Genomic DNA, 14269 nt, shown 5'->3' with positions numbered 1-14269 from the left:
CCAAAAACCTTGCCTTTTAAGCTAGTTTCCATTCATTGACAGCCCTAGACTGTCAATCACCCAGCAGGTTGGAAGTCCTCCAGGACAGTCAGCCGGCCAATTAGAGCTGCTTTTACTCAGGCACACCTAGAGACAAAGGACAGGCAAGTTTCGGGACCCTTCCTCACTTCCTGCCTTTCCAGACACACTGGAGCCAGGGCGGGCTACAGGGCTGAAGCCCGCCGAATGCAAAAAACACAAGTACTTAAACTAGATTGAAATAACAGAGTAAAATCCCAGAAGAAACGAACTGACAAGAAATGGTGAAAAAAGAAGACATGGGACATTTTGGGAAAATGGTCACTCTTGGGTGCTGTACTACAACTGAGGTAGCAGCCAGCACAAGTAAGAAAAACCACTGGCACCAGCCATTCAACTGAGTTAGTGTAAAACAGAATGTTACATGAGGAGTGGGTTAAATGAGTTACTAGGTAACCCCCCCAGCACTACACATAGGGTGATGCGTGCTGGGGAGGGGCATGGCCTGAGCTCATGCAGTGAAGTTGTGATTGCTCGGAGCTGCCACCATGATCCTGTTCTCAGATCCTGTTTGAGACATCATCAGCATTTTTGGGAGATTCTACAAACATTCTTGCAGGGGAATCCAATCCCTACAGGAACGGCTTTGTCCCGGAGAAAAACAGAGGGGGAAGCGAGAAAACCATTCTGAAAGGCTGCGAACGCCTTCACCATGAAGCTTCTCCCGAAAGCCTGGGCTGCAGAGGGAGTTTACACCTAGCTGCATAGATGCTATGCCTCCCGACAGACGCGGGAGAGACGACTACATTGAACACTGAAAATCGGCAGCATTCTATCGGAGCGGACAGAGGGACTGGCGACCTCAGCCCGGGACAGTTGGGAGTGCGGGCGTTCCTTTGGGCGTAGGCGGCCCTGGGGGAGCTGGGGAGAGGTGCGGAGGGACGGTTGAAGGCCCCCTGAGGGAGACGGCGCAGCGCAGCTGAATCATTTTTTCCACAGCCACAGCAGCTGTCTTAAGTGGCGGGGGCGCGCCTACCCACACACGCGATTGCTAGACGTTGCGGCCCTCTAAATCTGGGGAACAATTTTATCATTTGGGCTTGTATAGCCTCAGCCGCCCCCAGTGGGTTGCCTGATTCACACGGCGGTCATTGGAAACGTGCTGCACTCTCTAAATGGTTTACAGTGGCTAGCTCCTGGAACAAAGACTTAGTATTGCCTGGCCCTCACCAACTGAGTCGCTGCAGCAGGGGCCTGATTCTGGCGGGTTAGAATGCTGCCGGGTACATTATTCCTCTCAGGGACGCTGAAGGCAAAATACTATGGGCACTTGTCTGGGCGGCCCTGTAAGGAGATACACAGGATTTAACTTGGACATCTGGGGAATAATGCTTGAGGAGCAGTGGAAGTCCATTGTGCATTAACAGGACACATAGGGGGAGTCAGCTGTGCCTCCAGCTACCCCCAAACTACAGCTGCACATTGGACCTAGGCATAGACATCCTTTTTCATCAAACCAAAGTGGGGGCTATCAGATTAAACTGCCTAAACGTCATTGTTGCCACTCAGATCAGGTTCCCCATTGCGAGACGTACGACTGTGCCACAGCTATTGCTCTCCGCCTTGCACATATACTGAATTTCCCAGCATGTCACCTACCAAAAACAAAGGTAAGGGCACAATAATGGACTCCTTTAGCAATCAACATAGGAACCTTGACCCAGATTTAACAATGGTAGCGGAACAAGATAAACCTAACCTGCAACCTACGGACCCACAGGAAAACCAGGTCCAACTGCTGCGGCAGGAAGTACGCACACTGGCAGAAAGAGTTACCAATGTGGAATCACAGCTGAAGGAAACCATTGCCACCACAGGGGACCTTGTGACACAAGTTAAAACGCTGGAGTCATAAAATGCCATATTGGAACAAAGGGCAGAAGATGCGGAGGGCAGATCCCACAGGAGTAATATTTGCGTGCTGGGGCTTCCGTAGGGAGTGAAAGGCCCGGACTCGACCACCTACATTGAAAATGTACTCCTTCACGAAATTGGCCCTGGCAAGTTATCACAGAGGTTTGCGATGGAAAGGGCACATCGATCACTTCAGAAGAAACCACCACCGGGGTCCTACCCCAGAGCCATCCTAGCCAAAATATTAAACTTCAGGGATAGGGAACTAATCCTCCAGTTCTCCAGCGATGGGGAGGCGAAATACAAAGAGGTAACTCAAAGATCACCATGCACGCGTACTACACACCAGCAGTGCAAAAAGCGAGGAACATGTTTATTCCCACCAAGGCGAGTCTCAGGAAACTGAGGCTTAAATATATGCTTATGTACCGGTTAGGACAGATTTTCTATAATCTGGCCTGGTGGACAGATGCATAGAAGGCCAACCTATATTGTGACAGGGACAACTCTGGGGAGCTATATGCCCAGCTCTAAGATGTTTAGGGCCTTTTTCCCAATAGTTCAGGTAAAGTTCCCCAAAATCTTTGAAGCAGGATTAAATGCAGGTAGGGTCTCTGGGGTCCAATGAAGGGTTCTTAATGTCAGAGTACAAGTTAAACTAGCTAACAGAGGTAGCCCCAACTTTCAGAAGTCTTGCGCAAGCAATGGCAAAGCCAATATTGTTATAATAAAGTGTATTATAAGCCTATACTTGTAATGGGAGTAGAGGGGCAGGTAAGAAACACTGTAACTTACTCTCCGTACTACGATTCTTCTCCAAACTTGGCAGGACAAAGGAAGAGGGGCAGAGGTTGCCTTTCCTGCCGAAAGTCACAGTCCACGATTTGCAGGAGTTGCAGGTTCTAGCTGATCTCCGTTTGGTTTCCTTGCCTGTTGCAAGGACTCTCGAATGAATAATGCAGCAAAACTCGATGCAGGACCCCTCTCAGGACAGGACTCTGGTCGGGGGAGCAATTTCAGACGGTGGTCACCGCAGCACGGCAACGCAAAGGGACACAACTGCTGCAGTCAGACTTTCACTCCTTTCTTGGGTCCCCTTGAAGTTAGGACGCAGAGATTTCGCAGAGGTGAGTCTTGTAGGGCCGGACCGGTGATGACGGCAGCACGGTAGCCCAAAATCGGAGCTGGTCAGCCATAGGACGGTCCCGGGGCACTTCTGAATGCTCTCCTTTGCAGGGCACCGAGCAGATGTGAGGAATGGATGTTCCCGCACTCCCAGGGTCGCAGCTCCTTCACAGGACTGCTAAAGATCTTCAGCAAGACAGGGCTCCTCCAGGACAGCAGTAGATGTTGGTAGCCAGACCTCCTTCCCACGGGTCTCCGGTTTCGTCGCAGGTCTCACAAATGCATTGAAGTCTTGGCTCCTTCAGGTTTCTCTAGGATTTCTGAGGATCTCTGATGAATGGGTGCAGGGGTGCTCTTCTTATCCTAAAAGCCAGGTAAGAGCTGTTGCCCTCACTAGCCAATGAAAGGACAAGCCCCAGCAGTGGTCCAATCAGGACCACTGGTGGGAACACTCATGCATATCACTCAGACACACTGAAACCAGTTTTTGGATTTGGACCAGACACTCTCAGCCAACATCCTGCCAGCAAACACACACAGCCCTCCAGTAGCCTGCCAAAAGCTTCTGCTTTCCTGGGCACTGGAAGTCCTAATAAGGATTTTCCTGGCAACACAGGCCAGGAAGAAGGCTAAAGAACAAGATGGCAAAGGGACAGGCAAGAAAAACATGTGGCACAGTCATGTTTGGACACTAGCCACAGTTAGTAGCCAAACACGGTAAACGTGGTATGGCTAAAACGAAAAGTCCCAAAAAGTGGAAAAAAGTCACTGCTGCCACCAGCTTAGACTTTTAGCACACCTAGAGTAACACAAAATCCTCTGAGTGTTAGTCTAGGGCAAAACTAAACGTGTACCCCATTGTACTGCAGTGTAAGCTGCTTTGTACAATGATAAAGGTGACCACAAGTGATACAAAGTAACCAAAAGTAGTAACACGACTAAGGGAAACAAGGTTTCACAGTACTGACAGCCTGAAGGACATGTCGGTTACCCCATAACATATGAGCAAAAGCGAGTCCAGTGAAAAATAAAAGCAAAAAGTGTGGGGGTTTGTGAGGAACTCATGGTTACAACAAGACAGACAACGTGATCACAGTTCAAGGGTGTTTATTAATATGATATGATGTGGCATTTATAACGTGCCTGTACACAAGTGTTTCTAGGCGCAACAAGACAAGGAGAGGGGGAAACAATGGAGGACAAAATAACAATCTTACTTGGCCTTGTGTAATTCAGAACGCACACATGCAGGGAAGGGGGAGGGAGAAGTGCCAGTGGGAGGGGAAGGGGGAAGTGCAGTTAACTCAGAACTGCAGCCAGCGAGTAGCTCATAAGTGCAGAGCGAAGGGACTGTAGGGTTGCAGATACAGACACTTAAGTGCTGGGGAGCCGGAGGCAGTGCAAGGACAACTGGACATGCAGGAGCCTGTGCCCGAGTTCAGAGGGTGACCAGTGTGCGGAGCAGTCAGGTGCATTAGCAGTGGAGTGGAAGAGAGAATGCGGAAGCGAAAAGGATGGTCTTGCACTGCTTCCTGAAGCAGAGGTGGTTCTGCCCAAGTTTGAGAGAGGCAGGGAGGCTGTTCCAGCAGGATGCCCCAGCCGAGGAGATGGCTCTGCCCCAAACTCGCTGCTTGGAGAAGCATCTGACCCTCAGAGTTGGAGGTGGATGAGCGTAGAGCTCGAGAAGGAAGATGTTTTGGAAGAGAAAGTTGGAGATAGAGTGGTCCCAGGCCCCAGAAAGCCTTGTGGACGATGCAAATGGTCTTGAAGTTGATCCTTGCAGCCATTGGGAGCCAGTGAAGAGATTTCAGAGCTGGAGAGATACGATCCCTGGGCTTGAGGCCAAGGACAGGTTTTGCAGTCCTGTTCTGGATAAGTTGTAAAGGTCGAAGAGTAGAGGCAGGAAGATTTAGAAAGAGGCTGTTGCAATAGTCAGATCTAGAGAGGACCAGAGCTCTGGAGACAGTGAGCTTCTGGGGAAAAGTAAGAAAAGGAAGAATACCTCTGAGGAGGTGCAGCTGATAGTTTGACTTCTTAGAGACATCAGAGGTGTGAGGAGAGGAGGAGAGGGTGGAGTCGAAGATGACACTAAGGTTCTTAGCCTCAAAGGAAGGAGCAGGAAGAGAGCCCAGAGTGGGTGGCCAGAAAGAGGAAAGGAGTGAGTGGGTGTCCCAATGAGGAGGATCTCAGTCTTACTGGCATTAAGGCAGAGATCATTGGTGACATACCATTCCTGAATTGCGGCCAGACACTCTGGTATGAGAGAAGAAGCAGAGGCGGCTGAGGGGAGCCTGAATGAGGGCAGAGTGTCATCCGTGTAACATTGAAAATTGGAGCAGAAAGTAGCGATGCAGTGGGCAAGAGGTGCCAGGTAGTGGTTGGAGTTACCAACAGAGATCCTTTCGTATTGCCCCATCACATAAAATAACCAGGAGCTATACTAAGTCGCAACATCACAAACAATGTAGTGGAGTAAAATATGCCTTTTCTGTTTTCTTAATCTCTCACTATCACCTTACCTGCATTCCCAGAACAAAGAGGTACTTCATGCCCAACTGCAGGAGGGCAGCAGAGAACTTTTCTGGGGATTCCCTTAGCTTCATTTCCATCAAGGGAGACTCCTGCTCCTCTTCATCCCTCATGTCACGCAATGCCTTCTTCAGTTTTTGTTTCCTTGAGCCGAGTGTCTCGCCCAGAAAGGGCCAGAGCAGAAGCAGAGGGCAGCCGACTACCTCAAGAGCAAGAAGGACCAAAGTTAAAGTTATAGCACAGGCAAGCATAGCTACAAGGTCCACATGTAAAACCTAAACCAGCATGAGCATCAAATTAGAAACAAACTAACACTATACAAAGGCAGTTGCAAAACCACGAGATAGAGAAGCACTATGGACGTTGAGATGTGGTTGTTTTTTCAATCTGTTCCCACAGAATGCTGTGATGAAGTCAAATTAGTAGGCCCTCCCTTGGGATAGAAGGCAGATCTGGGGACAGAAGATGCTCACAAGCAGAAGCTAAGTGGAGATAGCATGAGAGGGATTTCCCAAAGATATTCTTCTCCTGCCAGCTTGTCCCATGAAATGAGGAAAAGAGGTTTTATTAGGCCAACGCGCTAGTCTTGGAAACAAGACTACGCGGAGCAACAAAGGTTTGATTCCCGGTACTGCGCTTAGAAACCACAGGGTATTAGGCACGTTATAAATAACCAATTATAAATTATAAATCAACCGAAGCCTGCAACCACGAGACCTACGAATATTCACTACCTTTTTTTTAGCAACCAGTATATTTCAAATGCAAAAGCGTACCCTAGGATATTCACTACTGTAAATTGCAACTGGCATGCAACCAAATATGACTGCCACCACCTTGGGGCTCCTACAGTTTACTGAGCAAGGTTGCTGAACCAGGAAAACACACAGGACCCCTTGAGGCACCCCACAGAGGCACAGGGCTTCACAGGGTGTACAAAAAAAGCATATATGGGTCCCTATTGAGGCCTGAATCAGGATTCAAAAGGTTGTTGAACCAGTTCATGAACAAACAAAAAAATCAATAAGTTCAGGAGGTTCACACCAAAGTTGCAATCTAGGACTCTGTGCCCAACACTTTTAAATACTAGAATCCACTGCTTCTCAAAATCTGTCTGCTTACCATTCTGTACTTAAGACAGTAACAAGCAACTCAAGATAATTAAATTCTCATAACTAGAGAAGCAGGACGACTCAGTTCCTGCAACTAGATGATCCATAGAATACATTCAGCCCAAAGCACACCGATTATAAGCAATCTTTGATGAAGATTCCTCAACACCGTCCTACCAGAGTATCTTTATTTAAGTCGATTAATGCAAATAAAGCAGATCGAAGCACTATTTACACAGTTGCATCTTTCAATCAAAATAACTAACATACCTCCAAATAGGATGTGTGATGAGAAAGTATTGGCCCCGACCAGGAGTGCAGGTAGTAAGTTGGTGCTGTGGCCATCTTGAAAGCCCACAAAAGCAGCATTCCAATGGATAGCTGGGAAGATGGGTTGGTGTCCCGTTGAGTAAAAGAACTGTGTAGCTGTGAAGATCCAGGCAATGACTGCATACCATGGTACCAAGAAGTGCTCTAGGAAAAGGAGACAACGCTGCATTAAAACGGTGAACATCCATGGGAAAAAAAATCAGATGCATAATGTTTCTGTAGGAAAACCCATGAGAAACCAGGAAAGAGACTGAACGGGAGTGGAAGAAATGGGGACAAGGGACAAGTTTTAAAAAGATAATTAGAAGGATAATAAGAAAGGGATGAGAAAGACATGTGTGTGAAAATAAGCACTGGAAACATGCACAAATTATGGTTTGCTCAGCCGTGGCACTATTCTGTTGGTGTGTTATTTTGTTATTCACAACTCTGAAGTTTTTGGCAACTCAATTGAAGCTCCACATTTACTGTTCCCCCTTAGGGCACCAAAACCACAGCTCTCATGTTCAATGCATGAGAAAGCAATCCAGTCCTGTTTTTTATCTTGGAACTTAGAGCTTGTATTTTCCATTTAAAATGTAGGGCTACAAATCTCAGAATTCCAAATAAAAGGAGACAACTGCATTCACGGAACTGGGAAACTTGAGACCTCTGTAAAACATAGATAAACTCAGGTTAGATACGCAGGTCGACGACTATTTGTCATTTGTAAATGAAATTGCTGCATCAGTTTTAAATTAAAGGGTTGGAAATGAAAGAGTTGCTATTATTTTTTTCTCAGAATTCATTTTTAAAAAAAATGTTTTCAGTAACTTACAATACAGAAAGAACAGTGGTTCAGTGAATCCCCATCTCCCAGCTTTGTTCATCAATCCTTTATCCCGCATATATAACCATAGCATCTATATACAATGTTCCATTTCCATTCCAATGTTTCTCATTGTGTATTCCCACCCTATAACCACCTTCCTGCATCTTTTATCCCTCCCTCCAACTCTCTTATGTACAATCTCCCTCGTTTAAATGATCTCATCGGGCTTGCCGCTGCCAGTCCTACTTCCGTAATTCAGCACTTGCCACCTGCTGGCCATACTTTTACTTATTGCTTTTTTATTCTACTATCCCTTGTACTGCACTGTCCCCTCCCTCTTTCTCCCGCACTTTCCCACTTACCCCTTCCCATACACTTGCGCGATCTGAATGACACCTGGCCTAATAGGATCGTTGTATGTCTTCCCTCTGTTCCCCCTCCCTTACCTCGTTGCGCCTTGAAACACTTGTGTATAGGAGCGTTATAAATGCCATATCATATCAATTAAATACTGTTCATATGGTCCCATATATCTTGGGGTCTAGCACATGGATGAACAACCAGTCCATATTCAGTTTCCATCTCATTACAAGAGAATATCCTCTTTCCATCGCTCCTTTGTAGGGCGCTGGGTTCTCCTCCTTACCATCGCAACCCTTCTTTTCACCAGTAGTAATAACAATCCTACCAGCTTCCTTACTCTACCTGTAATTTGTTTAGTATATCCCAGTAGAGCCATTACCAAAGTAGGATCTACCGGTTCCCCAATTATGTCACTTACTATTTCAAATACCTCACCCCCTGCCCCCCAAAAAAAAAAAAATGGGGGGTGGGGGACAGCTCCATACCGCATGGAGGAAGTCTGCTGGTGTGGCCACACATCTTGCACATTCATCCGGGGTGTAGGGGAAAAAAAGATTTAGAACCGTAGGAGTATAATAGAATTGATGCAGGAATTTAAAATGTATCAGTTTAAATCTACCACTAAGGCCAATTTTCTTAGTTTGTGTACAACACTATCGCCGCATCTCATCTGTTATATAATCCCCTAATGTCGCTTCTCACGTTCCACCGGATAATGGCGCCCATCCCCCCTGAGTCTCCAATATTTTACCATATAGTCTGGACACCATCTACCAGCCCTATAATTGTATCCAGTGTAGAGTTTGTCAGCAGTTCCTTTGGAAAAGTCTGAAATATAGTATTCCGTAGCCAGAAGTATAAAAACAAATCCTGGGATGTAACATTTCCCCTATCCTTCCATCCTTTCCTAGTCAGAAACTGCCCTTTCGGAAATAAGTCGAAAAAACACGAGCTGCCTAGCCGTTCCATGCAGCGCGCATATGATCCAATTCCCCAGTGGGTGGTAAACCTGGGATTTGAGTTACTGATAGTTTGGGAGAGTACAGCACTCCTCCTTTCTCTTTCCCTTCAGTATGAACCCAGGCACGGCAATTCAGCTCCACCGTGTTCTTTCGCTCAGATAATCTACTAGGAGCCGTCAAGATGATTGCTCGTTGCAGGGACAGCACATCGAGGACTCTTTCTATCTCGATATGTCTCTTTTCGATCCCATCACCATACCAAATACCTGGCCTGAACTGCCTCATAATATGTCTGCATGTCAGGTAGTGCTACCCCTCCCCTCTCCAGTGGTGAGACTACTTTCTGCCAGGCCATACACGCCTCTTTACCAGCCCAAATGTATCGAGATATCACTGGTTGTATTTCCCGAAAATAAGACTTCAGCACTGCTAATACGACATTTAGGAACACATCCAAAAACCAGGGCAGCAAAACCATTTTTACCAGTGAAATCCTTCATACAGACTATGGGGAAGCCCCATCCATTACCCTAAGATTATTTTTGTATGCTCTAACACCTTTCCATAATTGCGATGGTATAAAGTCTCGGGTGATTGAGCCACATCTATCCCCAGATATCTAGTATGTTCCATGTGCCACTGAAGCGCAAGACTATCAGTAAAGTGCCCCGTGGATTCAGTGAGCGTAGAGTAATATTTATTTTCAACCCGGATAATACACAAACCTCCAAGACATCCGCCATAACCGGCGGTAGATTATTTTGCGGATATTTGACAAAGATCACCATGTTAACAGCATAAAGAGACACCAGCACCTTATGGTTGTACAAATGTATCCCCCTATGCATGTGGCTATCTCGCAGTAATTCGGCAAGCAGCTCAATTGCCAGGGCAAACAACACGGGTGAAAGAGAGCACAGCTGCCTTGTACCTCTCTACAATGATAAGATGGATCTTAATTGGCCATTCACTCTTATTTTAGCGTTAGGCGGGGCATAAAATAATGAAACCATGGATATGAACCCCTCTCCCATTCGACTTTTAATTGTGAAAAGGAAGGACCACTCCACCTTCTCGGCATCTAATAGAGTCATCCGGGAACACCACTGACATCAAACCAAACATCTGCCGTAACCCGTAGGAGGTGGCACCCCGGAATAAAACTGGATTGATCCGCTTTAATACATTTATGCATCAGAGGTGCTAACCTCGTTGCCAGCAGTTTTGCCAGTATCTTGTTATCCAAGTTAATCAACGAAATTGGGCAGTACGAAGAACATTCATCTGCTGCTTTCCCCAGGTTCAATAATACAGTGACTACTGCCTCACTCATAGAATCCGGCAGTTGCCCCTCTTGCAATGCCTGCTGATATACTTCCACTAGGTGAGGAGCAAGCCACATTGCAAAATACTTATAAAACTCGGCGGTAAAGCCATCTAGTCCGGGGGTTTTCCCGGACGACAGTGCCTTTATTGCTTGGAGGAGTTCTTGTTCTGTAAAGGGTCGACACAACCATTCTTGCTCCTACTCCCCACACCAGTATAGCGCCAACCGATCAAAATATGCACGTAACTCTGTCTGCAACGTTTGAGCATGTGAGGAATAAAGACAGGAATACAAATTACCAAACTCCTGGACAATGTCCCTATCTACCTAATGTAGATCTCCCTGCTCATCCTTGTTAGATGTGATATGTGACCTAGGGTTATTAAATTTAGCCATCCTTGCAAGAATTTACCAGGACGTTGGCATTCCCCATATTTTCATATTGTCTGCCAGCTGCCTTACCGCGCAGGAACTTTACATCCCTCTGGGCTGCAGCCTAAATCTCTCCAACTCTTTTATGCTTAGCGAGGTCGCTCTCAAAGCTCGCCTCTGCTTACAGCCACTGAATGAATGCCTCATTGTTCGTCGATTCTCTTCATATCAGTTTCAATATTCCAGACTCGCGCAAAATGCACTCCCTACCACACCACACACTTAAAGGTTTCCCAAAGCATTGAGTATGAAATGACTGAGCCCAAGTTGTCATTAAAGAAGTTACCAATAACCTGTGTAATCCCCTCTGTAATACAGCATCAACAAGCCTTCACTTTTAAACACCCAAGATGGCCTCGCTCCCATTCGCCCCAGAATCTCTAATACTAGTACCACCAGCACATTGTCCGACAACATGAGTGCCATAATACTGATCTCCTCAACCCACCCCATGACCATGTCTGATATAAAAAGTAGTCCAACTGATGCTGACTGGTGAACCGTGAAACAATACGTATAGCTCCTCTTATCCCTATGCCCGATTCCCAAATGTCACTTAGGTCCCACGGGCAGCATATGTCTTAACTTATTAGCCGATTTCTGAGGAGGTCTCTGGATCCCCCCCCCCCCTGTTCTATCCACCTCTTGCTCCAACACTGTATTGAAATCCCCTGCCCACACAATTACTCCTGTGGGGTTCTGATCCAGCTGCTGAGTAATCCATTCCAAAGTGCCCACCTCATCATGATTAGGACCGTAATAGTTGATTAGTGTGATGACCTGCCCATGTATAACTCCCATAACTAAGTTTGTATGAAGATAAAAACCCCTCTGCAATAGGAGGAATAAGAAGAGAAGTAGCGGTGAAAGCCCCAGCTCTGTCAAAAGTGCGGCTCCCTGGGTGAGGTCAGGTGCGTTTCCTGAAGAAACGCCACACCAATGTGATGCTGTTTCATATACACTAACACCTTACGTGCCTTAGATGGACAGTTCAAAACCCTAATATTCCAACTCATGCATTTCACTCCCTAGCCATGGCACTGCAAACCTTTCTTGTAGAACCTCAATGCCCCAATGTTTCCGCTGTACATCTTTTCAGGAACCTTACCATAAGCTGCCCAGTCTGGCCCACCCTCAGCACCATCTTCAACTCTGGGGAAGGAAAGGCAAATATCAAACCACTGCCTCCCCCAACAAAAAAAACCAACCCCACTCCCCTTCACCTGCAACCCCAACCTGCCAGTCAATGCCCCCTCCCATAAACACAGGTTATCATAAGTCTCTGTACGAGGGCAGCCTAGCACCTAGCCACCCCGTGCACCCCAACAATTATGTTGCCTCTCCCACGTATAAATAACATTATTTATCATCTGCCGTAAACATACAATAACACAGCAGGGTGACCCTTCTACCCCCCTACCCCCTACCCCCTCTCTGGCCCTCTGCACGGCCTTGGCCTCCCACTTCTCAACCAACACTCAGAACATCGTGTCCTCACTCTCATCACTCCTTGCCCAACTTGCTCTCAGGCCTCCCTCGGCCCATCTCCCCCCCCCCCGCCTACTCTCCTCCTTCTCGCCCATTGCACCAGATGAGGTCACCAATACTGTTCCGCTCTATAAAAGTCTCCTCTAAACAGGTGCGTCCCTGCTCCTCTAGAACTTTCAAGGACAATATTGCATCCCTCTCTCCCTCTTTGGCTGAGTTCTGTAACCACTCTTTTCGCACTGGCTCCATCCCACAATCCTTCAAGCACTCCCTTGGGCACCCACTCCTAAAAAAGCATTCTACGAACTCTTCCTGCCCGGCTAACTACGGCCCTATTTCCAATACCCCGTTCTTGGGCAAACTATTGGAGAAGTTGGCTATCTCTCAACTTTCTCACCACACTGAAGTTGTTGGCTGTCACCATGACCACCAGTCAGGCTTCAGAGCAGCCAGAGGCACGGAAACTGCTCTCCTGAACACCCGTGGTGACTTGCTCTCTAATCTCGACTTCTGCTCTCCTTCGATCCTCATCCTCGTAAATCTGTCCTCTGCCTTTGACACGTTCAATCATGCCACCCTCTTAAATCATCTCTGTGATACTCTGGGCACTGGTTTGGATGACCTCTTCCCTTTCAAATCAGCCCATTTGGACCTGTGGAAGGGGGCGATTCGAAAGGACCCCGAGGTCCAAATGGGCCCTTCTCTCTCTTCATCTTATTCTCTATCTGTGGCATTCCTCAGGGCTCTATCCGATCGCCATGGTTTTTCAACATCTACTTTGCCCTTCTTGCCCACTTGATCCCCCGCCTTCTCTCCTCATTTACAGTGTTATACGGAACACACACCACTTTCCTTTAAGCTGCCCTCCTCTTCCTCCTCTCCTTCCTGTCTCATTCCCGATTGTCGGACTGCTAATTAGGCAATGTGTGCTGCTAACGATCTATGTCTTAACGACAGTAAGACGGAGAACCTTTTCATTGGAACTCCTGCCCCTTTCCTCCCGCCTAATCTCTGGCCGCCCTCCTCGAGCCCCCCCCCCCCCTCTCCTCACCCTCTTTTAAGGCAAAAAACCTGGGAGTCATCTTTGACTCCTCTCTCTCCTTACCTCATATCACGGACCGTGCCAAGAAGGGCCACTTTCAGCTTTACCTCCTCAGACACATTCTCAGCCTCTTCCTCAATCTGCCTCTTTGCACCTTCCGCCCTCTTCAAGTAATCTAGAATAGGACTGCAAGACTCATCATTGGCCTCAATCCCAGGGACTGCATCTCTCCAGCCCTAAATTCTCTCCACTGGCTCCTGGTGGCTGCAAGGATCAAATTGAAGACCCTCTGCATCACCCACAAGGCTTTCTGGGGCCTGGGACCGCGCTATATCAAACTTTCCTAAATACCTCCCTGCTAGAGTCCTTCGGTCCTCAAGTTCTAACTTTGTGCACGTCAAACGTTTCTCCAAGCAGAGAGTAGGGGGGTAGATCTCCGTCCTCGGCAGGATCCTCCCTCTAGAATGGCATCCCTGTCCCTCTCAGAGTTGAGCCGGATCTCCCCAAGTCCCGTAATCTCCTCAAGACTTTCCTCTTCTCCTCCTCCTTCCCTCTCCCCCTCCCTTGCTAATGCCCCCCTGCTGCTACGACTGGCTGCCCGAACCCTTCTGAGTCCTACAGGGGCCAGGCCCTCCTCCTACCAGTCTTCCGCAGTACCCCATTACCAGCACTTGCTTTCGGGCTCCTTTCTCCTACTTGCCTACCATGTCTGGTCCACCCCTGTTCCTCGCACCGAACCCTTACCCCTGCCTCCCTGCGCACTTGTCCTTATGGGCTTCCCTAGCACATATGCTTCCTCATCCCTGGGGCTTCCTC

The 14269-nt window shown here is 47.6% G+C and overlaps 1 protein-coding gene across 2 annotated transcripts in view; it reads right to left on the bottom strand.

Annotated features, from left to right (window-relative positions):
* PIGO (phosphatidylinositol glycan anchor biosynthesis class O) overlaps positions 1 to 14269 on the bottom strand; it is a 265206-nt gene that overhangs the window by 108959 nt on the left and 141978 nt on the right. Inside the window, exons 8-9 of one of the 2 annotated variants that reach the window (XR_011280593.1) lie at positions 6969 to 7172; positions 5577 to 5789 (exon numbers count right to left, since the gene is read on the bottom strand). Coding sequence is in view for 1 of the 2 variants with exons in the window: in XM_069626807.1 (XP_069482908.1) it covers positions 5577 to 5785; positions 6969 to 7172 (413 nt within the window). In the remaining variant the exon portion in view is untranslated. The remainder of the gene's footprint in view (positions 1 to 5576; positions 5790 to 6968; positions 7173 to 14269) is intronic. The other variant, XM_069626807.1, reaches the window with a different exon arrangement.

The sequence above is a fragment of the Ambystoma mexicanum genome, chromosome 6p (assembly GCF_040938575.1).
Source record: "Ambystoma mexicanum isolate Mex_15411 chromosome 6p, UKY_AmexF1_1, whole genome shotgun sequence".
Taxonomy (NCBI): domain Eukaryota; kingdom Metazoa; phylum Chordata; class Amphibia; order Caudata; family Ambystomatidae; genus Ambystoma; species Ambystoma mexicanum.
This window is presented reverse-complemented; position numbering and strand designations above follow the sequence as displayed.